This window comes from Saccostrea echinata, unplaced genomic scaffold, assembly GCF_033153115.1.
Source record: "Saccostrea echinata isolate AGI-Se365-2 ecotype Australia unplaced genomic scaffold, CSIRO_AGI_Sech_v1 ptg000033l, whole genome shotgun sequence".
Classification (NCBI taxonomy): domain Eukaryota; kingdom Metazoa; phylum Mollusca; class Bivalvia; order Ostreida; family Ostreidae; genus Saccostrea; species Saccostrea echinata.
The window spans coordinates 23,653,639-23,677,577 of NW_026889782.1; the positions used below are offsets into that span (position 1 = coordinate 23,653,639).

The 23,939-nt window shown below is 34.3% G+C and overlaps 1 protein-coding gene across 1 annotated transcript in view; it reads left to right on the plus strand.

Annotated features, from left to right (window-relative positions):
- Positions 1-2,396: 2,396 nt before the first annotated feature.
- The window catches only part of LOC133198778 (multiple epidermal growth factor-like domains protein 10), a 30,677-nt gene continuing 9,134 nt past the window's right edge, over positions 2,397-23,939 (plus strand). The window contains exons 1-4 of the mRNA XM_061334773.1: positions 2,397-2,457; positions 4,229-4,468; positions 5,661-5,903; positions 7,825-7,959. Coding sequence (XP_061190757.1) covers positions 4,258-4,468; positions 5,661-5,903; positions 7,825-7,959 — 589 coding nt within the window. The 5' untranslated portion in view covers positions 2,397-2,457; positions 4,229-4,257. The remainder of the gene's footprint in view (positions 2,458-4,228; positions 4,469-5,660; positions 5,904-7,824; positions 7,960-23,939) is intronic.

The following is a 23,939-nucleotide window of genomic DNA, read 5'->3' on the forward strand; positions in this document are numbered from 1 at the left end:
TGACCGGTCGGCAGGGGATGCTCACTCCTCCATGGCACCTGATCCCACCTCTGATGTTTGGAGGTCCGTGTTTGCTCTGCTCCTATTTTGTATTGATTAATGGACTTTTGAGCTTGAATACTGTTCGTTATCTCCATATATTTCAACCATCTAAGACGGAAAACTACTTTCCTTCTTTCTTTCGGGAAAAAAACATGCATGGACTTTCACTCTAGATTGTGGTTGACACTTCGATAAATAAAAATTTTGTGAAAATGGATAACCAACAAATAAAGATGAGCTTTTCATTATTTTCAGCTTTTCCCTCGGGGTACTACGGGGTTTTTTTGTATGAAGACATGTAGTGAAAGCTGCGTGAAGCCAGATGACTGTGACCGATCTATCGGGACGTGTACCGGGGGTTGTCTGTCTGGATACAGAGGGGACAGGTGCAACACAGGTATCCACCCACACAAATGTTACTAAAAGTCCTTGAAACAAACTTTAACAAGAGGTCCACGGGCCACATCGCTCACCTGAATAACTTTGCTTCCCCCTTGTAATACTGTGACCCCACGTTACCCCCAGTAGTCATGATTTTGACAATTTAATTAGAATTTACACTACCCCAGGATGCTTTCACATAAGTTTCAGCTTTTCTGGCCCAGTGGTTCTTGAGAAGAAGATTTTTCCTATATATTTCAATTAAAAACTTGGGTTCTTTTTTGTGGCCCCGTCCTAGCCCCCCCCCCCCCCCGCCGGGGGGGGGGGTTGATTTTCATAATTTAGAATCTACACTACCTCAGGATGCTTTCACACAAGTTTCAGCTTTTCTGGCTCAGTGGTTCTTGAGAAGAATATTTTTTTAATGACCCCACCCTATCTTTGCATTTTCTTGATTATCTCCCCTTGCAATGGGACTTGGCCCTTCATTTTAACTGTTTAAACTCACCTTCACCCAAGGATGCTTTGTACCAAGTTTGGTTAAAATTGGCCCAGTGGTTCTTGAGAAGAAGTTGAAAATGTGAAAAGTTTACAGACGGACGGACGACGACAACGGGTGATCAGAAAACCTCACTTGAGCTCTCAGATCAGGTGAGCTGAGAATAGTCCCATTTATTCACTAAAGACAATATTAAACACATTCGTCTGTGACCATTTTGAACAATTATTTTATTCTACAATAATGCTCAAATACCAACTACATGTATATATATCAATGCTCAGTGATCATACGTTTTTTTCTTACAAATTGCCTGTAGCAAATGCTCTTATTGTTTAGTTGATGGTCCAGCATTTAATTTGGAAACCGTGTGTGTTCTGATAGTTTTATTCAGTGTTGCACTTCTTGTCAACGTTATTTGTATTGCAACTTTTACTAAACAAAAGTGAGTATATTTCAATTAATTATTTGTATGATGTTAACTATGATTTAAATCATATTGAAAGGTCTTCATTGAGCAATAAATGTATTTTACATGTATTTTCTATAAACACGGGTGCAACATGTGCTGTCATACTCAAATATTTGCGACAGCTTGTTATGAAATTGTGTCGATCAAAAGCATAAATGTAAATAAAATTGTTAAAAGTTATCTCTCTCTTTATCCAGATTTCCCTGTAAAAAGGATATCACAATAGGAAGAATTCACCCAAATCCAAAACTTATCTACACTGTGTTTCAGAACGACAGCTTTACTGACGTGGAGGCTGGACACAATAATATCTAGATTGGATATTCGTTATCTTCGACAATAGGAATGTTCCCCATGAAGCACTCACAGCGACGACGTGATATGATGAAAAGTATCATAGTACTCAGATACATGTATATTATATCTATCCATTTTTAGGAAAAGTTGATAGGAAATAAAAACAATTGTTTGCTAGATCACGTACATTGTTTTAATGTATTCTGGCCCTAGGATCATGAGGCCTCTTGAGCTTAAGTCAAACAATGTTTATGGTGTTGAATTTTTTTTAAAAGGTAAGCTTTCCAAAAAGAGCATGCTTTCCAATTTTCCATGATCAAATTGCTGTTATATGCAAATTAAGAGTTTAATTTGACAAGTAATAAATATTTTATAAATGATTCAAATTTTAGTTTAGAGTTTTAGTCTGGAGACCTGTGGCCAGGATTAATATTTTTTATTCAAATTAGACAAATCTGTATTTTTAAGATTGTTTATTCAAATTAGACAAAATATGTACTTTTAAGATTGTTCACAAGCAAAGAGATAATTAATACGGTCATCGACGACTTCAGTAGAATGTTTTATTTATAGTTCTATTTTGTATATTTAATTGTCAGTTCTTAATTTAAATATGGTAAAATTTCATCGCTGTGTGAATTCTTCCGTGACGTTTACTTGTACTTGAATGTAAACAAAACAGTGTTGTGTTTTAAAATGTTAAAAGCCTACTGGACAATTATAGTGATTTTTCACCTTGTGTTTCTTTGTCAGCTGAAGGCTTACGGTGAGTATTTTAAAAAGAACTTTACATCCGGTTAATAGGCGTAATGATAAATAGTGTTTTTCAAAATATTTATTAAATACATTGTACCGTATAGCGGATTTCTTTAATCGGTGTAAAATTCGGCGTTCTGCTTACTCAAAGGTACGCCAATCATTTAAGCGGAACTATGTTTGGCGGACACAGAGATAAATATATAAATGAAGTTCATTTTCCATTCAAGTTTTCAGTATAGATATTTGTATGTTTAAATACTGTTTATTCAAGATATTGATTGAAAAGAAAAGAAATATACCAGTAAAATGTTTAACAATAGACTCACCAGAGTTACCTTCTCAACTTCTGTACACTGGGTTGCAAATTTGGCGACTTTGTGCAATTACCAAATCGCTAAAACAAGGGGGAAATTAGCACCCCGCTGTACGGTATTCCATTTCCTTTCTTTAATTACTCTTTATATAATTCGTATTCCTCAAACAAAAGCAGGCGAAAACTTAAGGTCCATGGGCTACATTGCTTACCTGGTCACCAGGTTCTTCCGAGATGAATGAATGTATATGAAAATTATTAACCCCAAAACAAAACTCATTTAAAAGTTATAATACAGTGCACTGATGCTAAATACCAGCTCTATACATGGTAGCCCTCATCCTCTAGTGGGCTATATGTAGGACACGGTGACCTGTCCTTCAGATGAGACCGTTTAAATCGAGGTCTTGTGTCGCAGTAAGTGCTAGCACGAAAAAGATCCCTCACTGCTAAATGGCCCTAAGTGCCGAGTAAAGGTCAAAATTTGCAGCTCTCCACCGGCAAGTGGTGGCGTCTCCATATGAGTGAAGAATTCTCGAGGGGGACGTTTAACAACAAACAAACTAGTGAGCTAAATACAATGATTGACTTTTTAATGACTGGTTAGGTATAGGTTGACAGAGGCCAAATTGAAAAGTTAATAACCGTTTATTAAATGATCGGGAATTTCACAACATTTTTGACACTTCTACAAATATTAGCTTTCATACGTTAACGTGTAATGTAACATCGCATTATTACTATATTTCAACAGTTAAACAACTGTTTGAAAGTGGAATAAGTACTCAACCATTATCCAATAAAGGAGAGTCTCTTCGGCAATGCACGGCGTCTACCATCTTTACATTCACAAAGATACAAGATATAAAAAAAATTTTGATTAAAAATGTTAGCAAATTTATGGTTGTCAAAAAGGAAAACCCGAATAAACCACCCAGAACTTAATTTTAAAGTGAACTCACTTTGAGATGCACTGCAAGGAAGGGTGTCTAGGCGAAAAGAAATCCCTGGTCATTTAGTAATACACAGTAGACTTTTGATTCTATTGTGTGTATGTATATTTGAACAAAAAACCTTTTTTTAATTTTGAAGAGATTTTTCAAAACAATCCTCTAACATTTCTATGAGAGACTTAACTTTTCTTTAAAAAATGAGTGCAGCATAATTACAGAATTAAACAAATTTAAAATCTCATCTACATAACAATCTGCTGAAAGTTGAAAAGAGATTTAAATTTGACAAAGGAATTTCATCCATTGACAATTTTCAAATTGTGTGCGAATGTTGTTTGACTTGTGTATTTTTGAAGTACCCCTATCAGCAACTAATAAGCCAAGATATTTGGTGATCCATCAATGAAACAATATCTTTGAAGAAACTTTTCTAAAAGTTTTGATGTTGCTTTGTTATCTATGCTTTTTTGAAATTTGCTCCATGTCAACAATGAGATTCTGTTATATTTTAGAAAATATTGCCTTACATAAATCTGCATATATGTCCTCTACACATACTCAATCGTGGGGCGCAAATAAAGCAGTGGATGGGGACAGGAGAGCTCTCTACAGTTCCGGTACATGCGCGATTTCTGACAACAAGAAACACGTTGCTTGGTGGTACGTGGATGTCGGAAAAGAACTTCCTATACATCATATTTCTATTTTCTATAGGACAGACAATGTACCAGGTCAACCGTCAGCTAATTGGGGTAATAATAATAAAATTTCAAAATTAAGAAAAAGAAAACTTTTTCACAATTAGGCTACAACTGGAAAAGCAATTTAAAAAAAAAAATCCGTTGGATCACATATGTGTTTATCCTTTAAGTGAAAATGATACTATTTGTTTTCATAAGAACGGATGGTTTTCTTCCCGAATAAAAAAAGAGGCCCGTGGGTCAACTGAGCAATTTGCCTAGGAAAAAGAAGAAAACGGATCAGTATTGAAAAGTTTGAATATAACAGTGGGGGGGGGGTGATTTGAACAAACTTGAATCTACATTACCTAAGAATGCTTCCCTAGCAATATGGCTAATCGTGGCTTATTAGATTTTTTAAGAATTTCTAATACGCCCATTGTGGGCCCACCCTATCCTCCGGGGTCATGATTTGAACTAAATTGAATCTACACTACCTCAGAGTGCTTCCATATAAATATGACTAATCATAGCTTTGCTGTTCTTGAGAAGAGTTTTTTCCTATGTATTTCTACGTAAAACTTTAATTGCCTATTACGGTCCCGCCCTACCTCGGGGGTCACGATTTGAATAAACTTGATTCTACACTACCTGAGGATGCTGCCTTATATATATGATAAATCATGGCTTTGCTGTTCTTAAGAAGAACCTTTTGAAAGATTTACCTATATATTTCTATGTAAAACTTTGATCAGCCATTGTCGATTCGCCCTACCCCGGGGATCAAGATGTGAACAAACTTGACTACACTACCTGAGAATGATTCCTTATAAGTTTCATATTTTCTAACTCCGTAGGTCTTTAGAAGAAAACCTTTAAAATACTCCATTATTTTTTTCTCTAATTCATAATTATCTCCCCTTGGAATAAGGCGTGGCCCTTCATTTTAAAAAAAACAAAATGAATCCCCTTTACCCAAGGATACTTTTTAGCGAGTTTTGTTGAAATTGGTCCAGTGGTTCTTGAGAAGAAGTCGAAAATGTGAAAGTTTACAGACAGAAAGACAGACGCCGGACAAAATGTGATCAAAAAAGCTCACTTGAGCCGAAGGCTCAAGTGAGCTAAAAATTAATGTTCAAACATCATGTCAGCTGTGATCCATTTTCATTAAGATAAAGCAGCATTTTGTCAGACTGTATGTAATATATTATTGACTAATAAAATACAGTCCGTAAATAGGTGCATGTATACGTACTACTTGCAGACATGACACACAGAGGGCGATTTGCTGGGTTCTATCTTTATATAGGGAACGACACAGACAGAGAACATATGCATCTTTGTTATCACGATATCCAAAATGGTACAAATTCACCCAACATTACCATTGAATGTGTTGATAGAGGAAGATACGTTATGTTCTACAACGTTAGAGATCCCGGAGAACACTACCCAGAGTATTATAGTAGCTCAGCATTTGTAGAGATCTGTGAGCTGGAAGTTTATGGTGAGTACATAATTTGAGCCGATGTTTGTTTTGCTTCAATCTTGCAATTAATATTTTCAAAGATAAACACAAAACTGCAGGTCGAACATCATTTGAAGAAGATCCATCTCTGCAAAGTTGTTAATAATAATTAGTATTACTGAAATTCCGATTTAATTTCAAAATGCTGATTATGAATTGACCTCAGAAAATTACGTTTCTGGATTTTGCTCCCAATTGTTGAACCCCCGTCCTAAGACAAGACGTATTATGTAATGGTGTTCATGTTCGTGTGGCAACTTGTTTGCGTTTTTCTGTCCGACTCATAACTTAAATACTATCAGGCCAAGAAGTAACAATCTTTCGTACGGATACATCTTGGGTAAAAGCTGTGTCGTTCATTAAAAGTAGGTCGCTGTGACCTTTAATGGGATTCTACGGCCAAATGTGGAAAAACCCTTCCAGCTCGTGATTTTTGCACCTAGAATCATCAAACTTGGTCGATAAGTGCATATTTGGTAGAATGTGTACTTTTTAATTAAAGGAGAAATTTATATTTTTCTAACTTTTAAATTACGCAATCCAAACAGGACTACGTTTTTTTCGTATTATTTTTCTTTTAGTCAATAATAGGGGAAATTTCACATTGCCATGGGTAAAATCTCTAAGCAATGGTCAAGAAAAATGTTGGTTACAAAAAAAATTACATGTCAAATTAGTTTAGTGTAAGGGGATATTGGGAGAAGGATCTCTGATCGATCAATGTGGGAACATACATTTGACATGTGCATAATCTGTTTCAAGACCTCTCCAATTGTATACTCTGGTTTTTGTTTTTTCTCATTATGCATTACTTGTGACAAAACCTTTCGGATCGTATTACAGACCTGTCTACTCTTACGATTTCGCCGTATTTTGTACGAAATACGTCTGGTGAAAATACGGAAATAAGAAATCCGTTTGTTTGGATTTTAGCAGTTAGTTTTCGTAATGATTCTCTCAGTTTGACACCTTTTAATCACAAAAAAGAGAAAGATTTCAAACACTTAGGTATGTCGGGTTGCCAAAACGGTGGTTTAAAAAAAAAAGACAGAAACCCCTCGAAAGAAAGCACGGTATGATGTTTTTCTTTGTTATTAAACCATGTTTCGGTAATCACAAATGTAGTTGTTCTCTAGTATAAGTAAAATCGATGGAAAGGAAATTTTACGGGCAAATGCCAAATCTCACTGACAAATCTACCAAAAAATACTGAGAGACAACAATGTGGGTAAACAGGTCTGGTATTATATTTGACCTTGATCTTGAAGTTTAATGTAGTTTTGAGAAGCTGTAATCCTTGCCATAACTGTTATCGATTCAATAATTTATGTCTTTTTGGTATAATGCACAGACAACACAGGACACACAAACAAGACAGTTACAGTATGCAATAAATAATGGCTTCACATCCACTAAGACACCGAAAGCGGGGGAACACAATTCTTTGAATTTCCTTGTATGCAGATTGTCATTTATGTTTAATACATGCTGAAAAAAAAAAACCATAATAATGTAACAATAAAATGTCCTTGATATTTTATAAAGTTATGATATTTATTGCGAAAATTAGCCCAAATTATTGCAAACATGCAATAACTAACGAGCAGCTCAGAATACGGACAGAAACCATTGAAAGTAAAACTGCAGAATGGGATAGGATATCGTTTTGAAGAGTATTCGATATTTGTCTTAGTTTTATAATTTTTCCTCTTTCTATTTAACTTATTTGAATATCTGGAAATGTTCTTTATAAGTGCTCTTAAATGAGCGGTTAATGTCATATTGATCAGAAAACTCTTTGTATGGTCTGTTTAAAAAAAATCACAGTTGTAGGGATCAAGTGCACGTGTTTTTTATGCAATTTTTATTTTTCATGAAGTTCGAACTTTAAATATTGTAGGCTGCCCAGAAAGTGGTCAATACGGTGAGGAGTGCGAGAATTGTCCTCCCAACTGCCAAGATAGATTCTGTAACATGTCCAATGGAAAGTGCTTCTCCTGTCAGCCGGGATTTATGGGCGACTATTGTAACAATAGTATGTTGATTTTATATAAAGGAGACGAGTGAACAAGCGTGCAGAATGTCTATAGCTGCAGAAATATATAAATCATATCCACTTTGTGATTTAGAATTAAGATCAAAGTTCTCATTATTGAAATTTATGAAAATATTACAAACCTTTTCTGAGGAAAATTTTGTAGGCAAAAAATATTCTAGATCTATTATAAAAAAAATAATGTGGGATTCGAACCCTAACATTTATTTACCAATACAGTACGCAACTCCTGATAAATAGTGACAAATTATGCTTGTGAAATGACCCTTGACTAAATGGACTTCGAGTATTTATCGGACAGATACGAATGTTTGGTAATAAAAGTGTATTTTTGAAGTATAGTTGGTCTGTGTTCCATGTTTTGGTTAACCATATTTTTATGCAAGCTTTGAAAATAAACTTTCAAAACAAGTGTGTTAAAGTATAAGAAAATTATCCTTTTTGCCCTCTATGGTGTGTATATGCTATTTCATAGGCAGATAATTTCAATCTTTGTGAGATATTTGTACATTATCGAGATTTTACGTTAGATGAAATATCAAACAAAATTTTGTTATAATTGAGATTTAATTTCTCTTCTTCATATTTTTCGCACTATGGGTATTCCGCTAGCCTTGTTCGCCCAGCATTATTAAAAAAATAAATGTATTAAGGTAATGATCCATACCACGTAAAATAACGTTATATGACGTTATTCACGTCAGTGACGTTATTACGTCAGTGCGTGCCCGACGCTTATTCTATCAAAATGGCAGACGCCAATATCATTTACCGTGATAAGAAAGGTAAATTCATTTCCAAAATAAAAGGCAGAAAAACTACGATGTACGGTTATTTCCGGAATGCATGATCGAAGGAGAGTTTAATTTTAGATGCTTTGTCAAACCGAAAGTTGATTATAACTAGAGCGAGCTCGTTGCAAAGCAACGAATAGGTCTTCCGTTGGAGCTGCGGAAGAAAGAAGTGACCTTTAGTCAAGGTCATGCCACATTCTAAAGTTATACATGTAAGCAATCTTGTAAGGGGAAGCAACTTACAATATTTCGCTAGGAAAAACTGTAAAGGAATGTACGTGACCTTGAACATTCCAAATGCCTTGCATCAAACCATGACACACTCTCGTCATAAAACCCAATCTGTATGTTACCGACTTGAAAAGTTCACAGTGACACGTCATGTTCTTTTAGTCCATACATACAGTCAAAACATCTTATCCTTAGTGACCTTGAACTTGAGTCAAGGCCATGTCACACTCTGCATGATACCAGCAATGTTTCAGTAGTACAAATACGGTAGCGAAATTACAGTTTCTCTGTCAGTGACCTTGACTCGACCAAATGACCTTGCATCAAGGCTATAACACACACTGGTTAAAAGCAATACCAGTCTGTGAGTTTCTGAACGGATAAGTTCAGCCATGTTTTTTTCAGATCATACAGCGAGTCGGAATAATTTGTTAGGTTCAGCATAATGATTAAAAAATTCATTGAGAATGTTTTATGCCCAGTTTGGATAAGTAGTAAAACGTGGAGATCGATCCTTTGGATGAGACCGGTGCTTGTGGACAGTGCCCCCCCCCCCCCCAATATACACCCCGGGGTCCAAGAATATTTTTATTCGTCTTTTTCCATAAATTAATCTTCTAGTACACATTTACAATGTATTCCATATGAAAAATCCATAAAAATAACGTAGAATTAACGTTTTATTAAAAAATCATACCCGCGGTATTATGAAATAGAGAAGGTAAGTCACTTCCATTAATTTTGTTAACACTGGACCCCTCTTGGATATCGGGCCTAAAATATCATATACATGTACCTACCACATGTCACCAAAATATGTTATTATATCTTGTTTCATCGTCGCAAGCCACGGGTTTTGTATCCATTCTATTTCCACAAACCCGTGGCTGCCTCCTTCAAATTTCTCTCGTTCTCATGAATATTAATAACATAATTCAACCAATTGAATAACATCTGACGCTTCAAGTCAGAACCAATGAAAATGATGTCTATCTTGTATTTGGATGTAACCATAACCACGAGCTGTACATCAACTTCGGTTCGAATTTCCTTTCTTAACGAGTAACGCTATTCAGCGTTCTCACACATATTACCTCTACATTTGAAACCCTGTATTTTAATGTAAAACCTTGTAAGTATTTTAGAATATACGTTACTCACATCTGTTCTTCAGGATCTATCGTATTTTTTTCAATAAATCTGCCACGCATAGCAAACATGATTTCATTATGGGCGCCGCCATTTAAACGTACCAAAAATTGCTACAGAGTGATTTCATTGGTCAGGGTAAATCTTCAATGATTCAGTCGCGAGAACGAAAGAATTTGGTAGGAGGCAGCCACGGGTTTGTGGAAATAGAATGGACACAAAACCCGAAAACTGGAAAAAAAATAATCCAGAAGCAATTCATTTCATTGAAATTCTATCATGAATATTTTGTTTTAATCGATGGACTAGATAAATCAATAAACTGACCGAAGGAAAAACGTTGCACGTGCCGTAACATTCTGTACGTTTTTTTTAAATTTTACATTCTACTTGCATAATACATGCACATGTACATGTACATATATATTAAACAGAAACATAAATACCAAGCCCGTCGGCATTTAAAAAAAGTAATAAAACATAATTTGATTTGATCTATTTTATTTCATTTAAACTCTATTAATTTATTTTAAAAGTATGATTGATCTTTTTCCTTTTAATATACACTCAGGGTAAAAAAAAAGTATATATTGACTCGCGTAACTTTCATGGTTGTAGTTACATTTGAAAATGAAGAAATAATGAAACGTTGAAGGGACTGGTGTGTTGTATGGCTAGACAACGCCTTGCACATGCAGAGAAATTTACCACAGGTACTCTAGGACAGGTGTGAAACCCCTAGGGCATGCCGTTTCCTGCTCTTGCTCTGCTAATCCCTATACACAGGAAATGATCGCGACTAATTCTTAATACACAAAGAAACAGAATATATTCAAGTAAACTTGGCATTGATTTTTTTCTTGAGTATTATTGAGAATAATAAGTTTTAGTGATATACCCCCCCCCCCCCCGTTTTAATTGTTTTGTGAAGTTCATCACCATGCACATTCCATCTTCTGTAATTGGAGAAATGTTTAAATTAAAAACAAACCACTGTTTACAAAAGAAGTAAATATCGAGGGAAAAAAAATTGTTATATTTTATTGATATCTTTTATAACGTTCACGCGCCCACTCACTGCAAACGCTCACCATCGAATATTACAGCTTTCCGGTCATTCGACAATTTCAGGGAAATGCTTGCACATTAATACAGTAAAGTGAAATTATTCAAATGAATTATATTGTTTTAAATTTGGTAAAAAAAACAAAAAAACAAAACAAAAAAAAACATGAACAGTATATAGATATATTTTTTTTCCTCATAGGAATGCTGAGAACTGTTAATCGGAACTCGCATTGACTATTGTTTAGCACGTGTATGTAACATTGCAGTTCGCATATAATTTGAAAAGAGAAGTTATTAGAACTTATATTTCCGACATAAAAACGATTAAATATATTCTGCTTTACAATTTTTTTTTTGTTCATTCATTATTTTCACCTTTTGCGAAATAAAAGAAAATACTTTCATAAATATACATACACTGCGGGATTTTAATTTGTTTTTTTAAAGAGGGAATTTCGCAAAATTCCTGTTCGGGGAGATAACTCCCGTTTGTTTATGATACTAGGTGATCGATGATTTAACCGCGGCGGGGACAGGTAGGTGATGAATTTCCCGCGGAGGGAACGCGGTTTACCTGTCTCGCCTGGCCAAATCCCGCGTTGTGTTTATACCGCGACGGGGCGCGGGAAATACGGGATCCGCGTTGCCTGTACTGTACATGTATAGTCAATCAGATTAGAAATACAGCGACTATCAGAATTTCGGGCCGTAAAAAAGATCTGATTTTGATTAGATTTCAGGTGTAGGCGAATGTGTGTGTACTGAGGTGTTAGTTAATTCATTCAAGATTTATTATATTGTTCGTTTGGACGAAGGCTTCATAAAAATATACACACTGCTTGTACAGGTACACATCAATGAATGTTCAGATTAATTCAAAAATCGGCGGACATTAATTTAATTTAGTTATCTAAAGGCAATGTTATTTCCAGAGACATTTATATTTTCTGTTTTTTGTCTCGGATTTTTCTTTTTTGTGATTTACCGGTTTACAAAGGCCTGTGTTTTAACAGTTGTTCATAAACGCTGTCAATTAATATATGATCAGAGAAAACGAGACATCTCCCGGTAATTAATTTCTTATGGAAAATATATGGATTGACATCTTAGTATTTACCTGTGTAATTACGATGTTACAAACCGTGACGATGACTGGCCAGGAGGACTACCCTTTATGAAAACAACTCATGATCAACTCAGGGGACCTACAATTGACTTTAATATATGCTGTAAATCAATAAAATCATTTCAGTTTAACCGATATTTTATTGCAAAGATAATGGGAAAAAAAGACTTGGGATTTAGAATTTTTCTGAATTTCAAACGCTTGATATGCTTGTATTTGGGGCGCTCTTGCATATGCACTTATAAAACGTGGATGTTCTGTACTTGCATGCGTGTACATTGTATGTATCCGTAAAACCTTAAGAGAGCTGATAAATGTGTTCTGATTTTCAAGAAAAAATAATGGGAACCTATAAATAATTACATGTTTATCATTTTGTTCGCATACAATAATAAGTTTAGTAGAAAAAAATAATTTGTTCAAGGTTAGGTGTCTAATAAATTTGTAAAATTCAAATACAGTTACGCATGTATGTCTCATTCTACATATTTTGGAGGCGCGTGTGAATGTGGGATTTTGTATTTCCATACGCTCAATATGCATATATTTGGGGCGCTTTGTATATATACAGTTGTACATTTTAAGGGCGTCGACAAAAGAACGTATATTAGATTACATACATGTACATTTAAGTTTCAAAAGTTCCATTACTAGTAGGAATTAATTAAGGTTACATATTTTGAATTTTATTATGAATAAAACAGACAATTAACTCGATATCGAGAAATAAATTGTTTATAAAAATAACTATGCAACTTTCCTGTAATTCAGCGAATAAAATATGAAATAAAATACACTAGCGATTTAATCTAAGATATTCTGAAATAATCTGAAAAATTCAACATATTTATCTACTCATGACTTAGTTTACAAAATGAATTTGGAATGGCCATTCTATGATTTGTTTTGTGTATGACTAGGTCGCTGGATCACACACGCCGATTGATCCCCGGTGACCTCCTTTGCCACGCGCTATCGAGGGAGGTGTTACATAATTGTAAACACACAAGGTGAATGTAAAAGGCGCACACTTAATGGCTGTAAATAGTCTATGCTTGAAAGTTATGTTTTATTTTCTCAGTATATTGTTTGTTTTTATATGATAAGAAGAAAAGGTTATCTTTTTTCCCCTTTTTTTAGTAGACTGGTTTATTCGACTTTGAAAAAAATGGAATAAAACGAAAAGTTGTCAAAAAAATAACTTGAAAATAAAGCACAAAACACTTCAAGAACCTTATTCTAAAGAATATTAGCATCTAATGTAGCCAGATTTATTATTTATAGAAAGTTTATTTTAGTTACACGCATGAAGAGCTCTCGTTTACTTGCTGAATGAAAACAGTTACCTGTATATGGGTCAAGCTTCTGGCGCATTTAAAACACAAGACTCGAACAAAATAACGTTTTCATGAAATCAATAAGATGTTAAAGAACAACTTTTTTAACGACAGCCATTTCGAAATATTTACCGTTTTTGAGTTATAAAGCAAAAACTTTAAAGGGCTCCAGATCCCTAATTTGAGGGGCCAGCCCCTTTTTAGTGGTGTCAAATGAAAGGCCTTGCAATTGTGCACAACTTTTATTCTACATGTCTTATCAAAATATGTTTAGTTTTAAAGATACAAAGGAAAATATGTCTAAATTTTCGCTCTTTTAGGCGTTCTAAATTTTGACCCCTAATTAGCGCCATTTTGAATACAGAAATCGAAAAACAAAAACCGATGTGCACAACTTCAATCCTTCTATTATCTAAATTCGGTAGAATTTCTGCTCCAGCTTTTGTAGTCTCGGAGCCTTTGTCTGGAAATGAAGCCTAATAAATTTTCATTTAAAGGGCAATAACTCAAAAGCGGAAGTGACTTTTTGAACTGTTTGACAGCATTCTGGTAGAGTTTTGTAACGTCTATAAACTCTGCAAATTTGGGCAAAATCCGTTGAGAAATGAGCGAGATATGAGGTCTCAAAGTTGGCGTCTAGAAAGGAGAAGAAAAAAAAAAGAATAATAATCTTAACCATCAGAATCAGTAGAAGGTCTTCCGTTGGAACGGAAGACCTTAACAACAAAGATGAAATGGGTCATGGGAAGGTTGACTCGAGTACAAGATAACAAAAAGACTTCGACAATCAGGTCGCCTTTTTCTTGTCTCTGTAAGTTGAAGAAATACAGAGTAACAAATAAATGGTTCTCTTGTCGAATGTCATTATCGTTTGCTTATGCTCTACATAGTACATAACCAACCACGGCCCGGCTAAGTATTGACGTATATCAGTATACTTTGCTTCAATATTCCGACTTTAAAATTTCTGTTTTTCTCTTCTTGATTGTTGGAATTGTAACATCGTCCTCGAAAATCGTCCTTCGAGATAGACTCAGGTTTTGAAAAAAAAAATTGAGTAATGGAAAATATATAAAAGTGCACAAATATAAATGTTCTGTTATTTGGTATCCTTGCACTGAATCAATGAATATTTCTTGATAAAAACAGTAAATTTCATCTAAAGTAGGAAAGGACATGCATTTTTTTTTACATGTATATTGTTTCCTTAATAGACACAACATACTGAAGATTTTTAAAAATACTTTTTAAAGCTAGTGCACATTAGCCGTACCAGTTTTGTTGTGCTGTGGCTAGTGTATTAGTGCACCTGTAGACCATTATTGTTTAATATATATATATAATTAAATATCAAATTAACAATGGAGAAATTGCATGGCTGGACCAGGGATCGAACCCAGGACACCTGTTTTACTATATTAGATCTAAACAATAATGTTTCATAAGTGATATTAACTGACTTGGCAAACCTGTCTGAGTGTCTTAAATATTTCATGAATTGTATGCGTTTCCTTATAAATTCATCTCTTTCTCCACTAGGTATATCTAAGCAAATTTTAAAAAAGTTTCCGAATTGTTTCTGAAATTGATGATCTGGATTAAATTACAAATGTGTCATCTATGTATAATTAATGAGAAAAAAGTCAGAACAGACCCAGGGGTCTATATCGGAAAGGGGGGGGGGGGTCCTGTCCTCAAGCACCTGTGAATGGTATAATACATTACAGTATATACTAGTAGCTAATAAGACAATGGGGATCCCTAGTGTACTATTCTAGATCATAATTTTATGTATAATTATAAGTGTGGTCGGACTTGAACCCACAAATCTCAATATATGACAGTAACAAAGAAGAGATTAGATAATAAATAGGAATGCCTATGAGATCATAGTGGGTAATTTAAAAAAGAACAAGAAAGAACAAACTGGTTGGAAAAAATATATTCACTTGATGTTGAATTCCAGTTGTCCTATGTTAGAAATGTATGACCTTCTTGATTTTTATATACACATTTTTAAAATATACCGGTACCAGGGTGCAAACTTTAGACAGTTTGAATGATTGACAATAAATTCCATGAGTATTAATGTCTTTTAATGAAACCTAAACTGACTAGATCAAAACTTCAGGGCAACAGAAAGCCAACTAGTTATTCCTGCAGATACATCATGCATTATTAATTTAAATATTTGTCTAGATATGATACAGCCTGCAATATTGTTCACATTTATAAATATTCTGTCGATTCATAGATACATACATAATTCTATTATTTATTGCAAGGTGATAGCAAATACTTAAAAGCAGCTAAAATCTGACACCCATCATTGTGTAAATATTTATATTATTGTTCAATCATATCTCCTAAAATCACAACCTTGCAAAGTTATTTTTACAATGAAATACAAGCCTGAAAACCCATAAGCATTAAGATTTACATATATTAGATAAATTGTAGCATAATAGATATGATAATGTTAAAATATAGATGGTGAAAAAGTTATCATAATCCAAGTGTGTAAGACATTGCGGTTCATGTTCCCCCTACTTGAGGTGTTCTGATAAGGGGGGATTTATAACCTTCTGTGAAGCAAAAGATGTCATACAGAGCATGTGCTGTCATACATCTTCAAAGCAACTCTGAATTAATACAAGCATTTTGAGAGTATTGCATTAGGAATACTAGTCCCCTACCGGCAAGTGTAATCTGGTTCCCGTTAAGAATTGAAAATGCCATAATTCCGTCAAAAATCAATGAAGCGGGACGAAATGCAAACTTGATCTATAACTAATCAAAGTTAAGTCACATACCAAAAATCAGCTCAATATCTGAAAGCGTTTAGAAGAAAATTGCGGAAAACCCCTAAAAATTGAAAAGGCCGTAATTCCGTCAAAATTCAATGAAGCGGAACGAAATGCAAACTTGATCTGTAACTCATCAAGATACACTCACATACCAAAAATCAGCTCAATATCTGCAAGCGTTTAGGAAAAAAAATGCGGAAAACCAAGTGGGACAGACAGACAGACAAACGGACGGACAGACTCAGAGGAAACCAATAGTCCCCTAAAAAGTGCGATGAAGGGATAAAATTTCAATCGGATAAATTCAACTCTCTTTGACATTCTGAGGGCTTATAATGTTATAATTAGGGCTTTCCACCTTTCTGTGTTGTTCTGTTTATAGAGGTCTTCCGTCTTCACGGAAGACCTTATAGTGATTCTACTGTTTCTTATTATTATTAAGGTCTTCCGTCTCCACGGAAGACCTTATAGTGATTCTATTGTTTCTTATTAAGGTCTTCCGACTTCCTTCGGAAGACCTTATTGTTTTCCGTCTGTTTTCTATTATTAAGGTCTTCCGTCTCCACGGAAGACCTTATAGTGATTCTACTGTTTCTTATTAAGTCTTCCGTTCACAACGGAAGACTTATAGTGATTGTATTGTTTCTTTTTATTATTATTAAGTCTTCCGTTCACAACGGAAGACTTATAGTGATTGTATTGTTTCTTTTTATTATTATTATTATTATTATTATTATTCCTCCCAAATTTTGTGAGCGCGATTACTCAGAGATGGTTGGATAGATTTTCACAATTTTTCACATGATAGTAGGCTGATATATGAAGTTTATATAAAATTCCGTTTTTTGAAAAATTCACTTCCGGTCCGAAGTTACGGCCGAATTTCCAATTTTTAAATGGACTTTTGTCCGGAATTTTTCTCGGAAACGGTTTGAGGTAAAGATGTGAAATTTACAGGAGTATTAGATTATGACATTCTCTTTGTTTCGAAGTTGTTTTCGTGTGTTTCCGGTACTTCCTGTCCGAACCGGAAGTGAATTTGTGTTTGGTCAATTTTCAACTTTTTTGTTTTTCAATATTTTTTCAAGATATTATTATGTATAACAGAGGTTATTCTACAAATACTAAATATATAATTTGTTTTGAAATCAGATTCCACATTTTGCAGATTTTCGGTACCGTCATTTTTCCTAGTTACCTAGTGTGTAAGCAATGGGCAAAGAAAGATAACTCTGACTTGTAAGTGAGAATAGAACTTTCGAGATAAAGGCGGAAATAGTATCGATGACGTCAGAGACATATACACTCTCCATATCAAAATATTTAGACCTTCTAAATGTAAGAGTACGTTGGTTACCGCTTCCAGTGCATGTATAGTTTAAAGTTGCCAGTGTAGTGTAAGTCTGTATTGACAGTTAATTGATTTACACATGAATATATCTAAAAAAAAAATTAATATATATGCTAGGTACCTAATTCAAGTAAATATATTATAAGCACTGAATATACATTTATAGTGATGGACAGGCATGCAATTTTATCTATCTCGTATAGTAAGTTCAGAATACGATAGTTATAAGCCTTCTATAATGCAGACGATTTATTATTCTCTATGATTTGAATGCGAAATTATCCCGATTTCCGATCGATATTGAAAAATATTGCATACACTCAAACAGGAATTGAGCGATAGAAAATTGTAATACAGTACTGTTTTAAAGCCTTTATAAATAAATTGATATATGCCACTTAAAAGAAAGAAAATCAATCTATAGATTAGATTTGGTTATTACATGTAAATTTGATAAAAAGTTGAATTATTTATGACACATGATTTATACTCTATATACCCAAGGAATTATAAAAGATGCGAAAAGACGATTCTTGGATTCTTGTGAAATACTGAAAGAGTTAAAAAAAAATGTGAAAACGCGATTCTGTGTGAAATAATGGTACGCTATATGTTTCTTTTGAAAAAAAAACATGAAAAAAAAATTGCACAGGTCTGTTGATATGTGGGATAAGTATACCTGAATGAACACAATTTTATGCAATGATATATAATTATGTTCATGCAACTGACGTCCGTACTTTTCCTTATAATTCATAAAACATAAAACTATCTAATTCCTTTGAAGCCCCCCCCCCCTCCCCCGTCTTGAGTAATATTAATATTTGGAGACGCTCGTGCAGCTAGGTATTTGAATTATATATTCGTTTTAGATTTAAATCTGGAACATGTGAATATATATAATTACCATTTACATGTATACAGAATTTCATATTCTATAATGGTAGATTTGTCATTATGAAATGTTCAATTTACGTCTGAGAGAGAGAGAGAGAGATTCCCTCTTAATCCCGATCCTCCTATCCATTTACATAGACCAAAAATTAGTTCTATATCGGTCACACCCATTCTTTATTAAATGTTTTCTGATTTCATAGTCAGTCATGGTCACATCCTGTATATTTTTCAGCTAAAAAAGTATCACACGAAGTGCACGTGTGTTGACCTGTCAATCAAAATCACTTGACGCTGTATGCACTGCAATTAAGTAGCCTGAGTTCGAAATGATATTGAAGTATGATCTTTAAGTAAATCTGATGCAACAAACTTGTGAAAAAAATAGAATAAAATAAAAAATAAAATATCTCGGTATTATGAACTTTGATTGTGGGACGTGGAAACCGGTCCTTTGGATGAGATCGTATAAATCGAGGTCCCTTGTCGCAGAAGGTGCTGGCATAAAAAAGATTCCCCACTGCTCAATTGCGATAAGTGCCAAAGCATAGGACAAAAATTTACAGTCTCCACCGGCGAGTGGTGGCGTCTCCATGTGAGTGAAAAATTCTGGAGAGGGACGTTAAACAACATACGTATAATCAATCAATCAATCAATCGATTGCTGAAGAATTACTGTAATTGAATAATCTGTCTTATAGGTATGCTGTCAAATCTTGATATTATAACTTTACAAAACTCAGTGACTTTACGTTTAATGTGATACTAACTTAATTCATTATATGAAAAAAATGACATGAAAAAAAAATTGCACAGGTCTGTTGATATGTGGGATAAGTATACCTGAATGAACACAATTTTATGCAATGATATATAATCATGTACATGCAACTGACGTCCGTACTTTTCCTTATAATTCATAAAACATAAAACTATCTAATTCCTTTGAAGCCTCCCCCCACCCCCACCCCCACCCCCGTCTTGATTAATATTTGGAGACGTTCGTGCAGCTAGGCATTTGAATTATATATTCGTTTTAGATTTAAATCTGGAATATGTGAATATAATTACCATTTACATGTATACAGAATTTCATATTCTATAATGGTAGATTTGTCATTATGAAATGTTCCATTTACGTCTGAGAGAGAGAGAGAGAGAGAGAGAGAGAGAGAGAGAGATTCCCTCTTAATCCCGATCCTCCTATCCATTTACATAGAGCAAAAATTAGTTCTATATCGGTCACACCCATTCTGTATTAAATGTTTTCTGATTTCATAGTCAGTCATGGTCACATCCTGTATATTTTCAGCTTAAAAAGTATCACACGAAGTGCACCTGTGTTGACCTGTCAATCAAAATCACTTGACGCTATATGCACTGCAATTAAGTAGCCTGAGTTCGAAATGATCTGATGCAACAAACTTGTGAAAAAATAGAATAAAATAAAAAATAAAATATCTCGGTATTATGAACTTCGATTGTGGGACGTGGAGACCGGTCCTTTGGATGAGATCGTATAAATCGAGGTCCCTTGTCGCAGAAGGTGCTGGCATAAAAAAGATTCCCCTCTGCTCAATTGCGATAAGTGCCAAAGTATAGGACAAAAATTTGCAGTCTCCACCGGCGAGTGGTGGCGTCTCCATGTGAGTGAAAAATTCTGGAGAGGGACGTTGAACAACATACGTATAATCAATCAATCGATTGCTGAAGAATTACTGTAATTGAATAATCTGTCTTATAGTTGTGCTGTCAAATCTTGATATTATAACTTTACAAAACTCAGTGACTTTACGTTGAATGTGATACTAACTTAATTCATTATATTTTTTTATAACACCATCACAATTATGCCAAAACATACACACAGTGAAGTTTATGATAGTACGGTGTTCGTTCGTCTGTTTGTTTGTCTTAGAAATGATTGCAAACAATTTTTTTTTAAATTGCTAATGACATACGTATATCTCTTATAGGTGCCAAATGTATTATACAAGATTGATAATGAAAATCAAAGTACCTTAAGTACTGAAAGGACCTTTTTTCCAGTTATTTTTTTCTTTCACAGTAAATATGATATGTATGTTTTTTACACAGAAAAAAAGCAAATTCTTACAGATTTAGAAGAACGGAAGACTTTTTGTTGCCATGGCAACAAGAGTCTAGTTATTATTATTATTCTTATTTTTTAGACAAATTTTGTGCACGCAATATCTCGAGAACTATTCAGTGGTTTTTCATCAAACTTTCAGGGATAATGCGCTTTAAGATGCCATTGTTACATTTGAAAGAATTTTGGAAAAATTCGCTTCCGGTTCCAAGTTATGGACATTTTTCTAATTTTGAAATGAAATTTTATCCGCGCGAGATTTGAAGAACAGCTAAAGATATGAACTGGAGACTTGTTGGAGAGCATAGAGCATGACTTTTAAATGTGCGGGTTTGCCTTTTCGTGCGTCGGGAATACTTCCGGTCGCTACCGGAAGCGAATTTAAAAAGTAAATTTTTTCAACTTTTACGTTTTTCAATATTTTTCTTTGACCTTAATAGGGTTAATATAGACTCTTATTGTAATGCTTAATATATAATTTGCTTTTTAAATTGTCTACCGGAATACATTTCAAAAATAGATTTTTTTGACAAATCTTGTGCACGCAATATCTCGAGAACTATTCAATGGTTTTTCATCAAACTTTCAGGGATAATGCGCTATAAAATGCCATTGTTACATTTGAAAGAATTTTGGAGAAATTCGCTTCCGGTTCCAAGTTATGGACATTTTCTGATTTTGAAATGAAATTTTATCCGCGCGAGATCTAAAGAACGGCTAAAGATATGAATTGGAGAATTGTTGGAGACCATAGAACATGACTTCAAGATGTGCGGGTTTGCCTTTTCGTGCGTCGTGAGTACTTCCGGTCGCTACCGGAAGCGAATTAAAAAAGTCATTTTTTCCAACTTTTACGTTTTTCAATATTTTTCTTTGATTTTAGTAGGGTTATATTTCTTTATAGATGCAAGTTACCGAACATAATAGGTATCAGATTCCTTGAGCGTCATATGGCGAGACGTGTTTTGTTGCAAAACATTCAAGTCTTTTCATTAATGTGTTACTAACTGGAATAGTCCACTTTGGGGGTAAAGAGGAATATAAAATGTGTAAGAAAACTTAGCGCTGCCTTTATGTTACTTGTCCGTATACGATATGTTATATGTACAGTATGATAAATAAACATTCTTAGGCTCGAAAATCAGGCTATAGCAACATATTTTTTTTTTAATTTCATTGAAGCTATCACGTACACTTATTCAATTGAAGACACATTTCAAAGAAAAGGTGCGAAGATTTACTCGTGACGTTTGGCGCGAAATAATGTATCTTGACCCGCCTTTCACAAATGGTCTGATGCAGTAGTGTAGAAGTACAGAAAAAGATTACACGGACATGTCTGTATTTGGAATTGCATAGAATAGAAAGTTGAATGCATAAAGAATAAAGGAAGTAAACACAATAGTTTTTTTTTTTAGTTTTTATCAGTAACAGTTTATTTTCTCTGCTATCAGTTATTGTTAAGTAACAAATCCGATGTAAATCTACTAGCACTTGCACAAAATTTAGCTGGCTAGTTTTCATCCTATAATTCCGCACTATAAGAAAACAAAATTAACCTGCCTGACACTCGTTACTTCAGGGAATGAGAGCAAGGTAAACATCGATGATGGCTGGTACATTGCGCTAGTGTAGTGGTTTCAATATTAAAGAACAAGGTTCACTTAGGGCCTTTTTGGCCCTGTGAATTTCAGAAAAACTAAAACTGGTTGGTTTTAGTTGACAATGCGTTAAATATCATTTAGACTTTTGATGACTGCGTATTTATAAAAAATGACTTAATTTTCTGGCTAGCCTATGCATTTAGACGTCATAATGCGTCATTTTCCTCGTATTCTGAAAATTTCTACAAAACAGCCAATTTTTAAAGTTATTTTTCGATATTTAATATAGGAAGTAACCTCTGATCTTAAATATGCAACTATTAAATGATAGAACTATTTCTCAAGATTACAAAACCTGTTTTATTTTTTAGATCAGAGGATGCGCTCATATTATTTCTCTTCTTTCTTTTTTAAACTAAAACTTGCATCACTTTATTGCATCTCTTTCGCGGTTTTGAGATATGTTAGATCCCACCGGAAATAAAACGTCAAATTCCGGTCCATTGCTCGGCAACAGTAAACGACTGAAGTCTAAAACTTTCAGGACTGATAGTCAGTCCTCAGTTTATTTGAATCGTGAGAAAATCTTGTATCGCCACTACTCTCGGTCGTGACAGGAAGTGATGCAAAAAAGGGAATGGTTAATGGTTAGCACGTTGGATTTTTAGGCTAACGACCAGGGTTAAATCACCAGAGTGTCTGAATTTCTTTTATCACTTTTTCAGCTTGAGTTTTCTTTTTTTTCAGAATCGGACGGAAGACCTCTCATTGCTCGCAATGAGTTTCTAGTTATTATTATTATTTTTCCGCCGCGTGTTTTTGAGTTTCAAGATTTATCGAAAAGATCCATGGTCCATAAGAACGTACTTCGTAAAAGATTTTTGTAGTTGACCCTGCGTATATGAACTTTGAACCCTCATGGAGTTATGAACCCTTTTGCAATAAAAGCTTGTTATCGCTACTCCTCCAAAACCGTAAACCCTAGAGTTACGAAACCTTCACCGAAGTCTTCGACTACTTGAGAATACTTTTCAATCTTTGTATTGCGAAATGATAGATCGAGCACTTTGAAGAGTTATTGCCCCCTGAAAGTTTTTGTTCTTTACGTATATAATGAAAAAAAATTAAACGATTAATTGTAGAGACACGGAACTAACTGCCTTGGATTTTTCATCATTTGACCTTCAAGGTCAAAGATCAAGGTCACTCTGAATATGAGAATTGTAGCTCTTTTGATATCTCTTTTGTCATACAACATATATTACATAACATTAAATATATCAAATGTCCTTATAAAACCGTTTTCAAATTTCTCTTCTTAACCCGTAGACGTGTTAAAAAGTTCTTGCCCCTTGTGCGAAAATCCTTGTTATCGCTACTCCTCCGAAACCATTGACCGTAAAGATGCGAAACCTTAGACAGTGTCTTCGACTACTTTAGAGACTTTGACCTTGAAATTGAGGACAAGGTCAAGGTCGTTCAAAACAT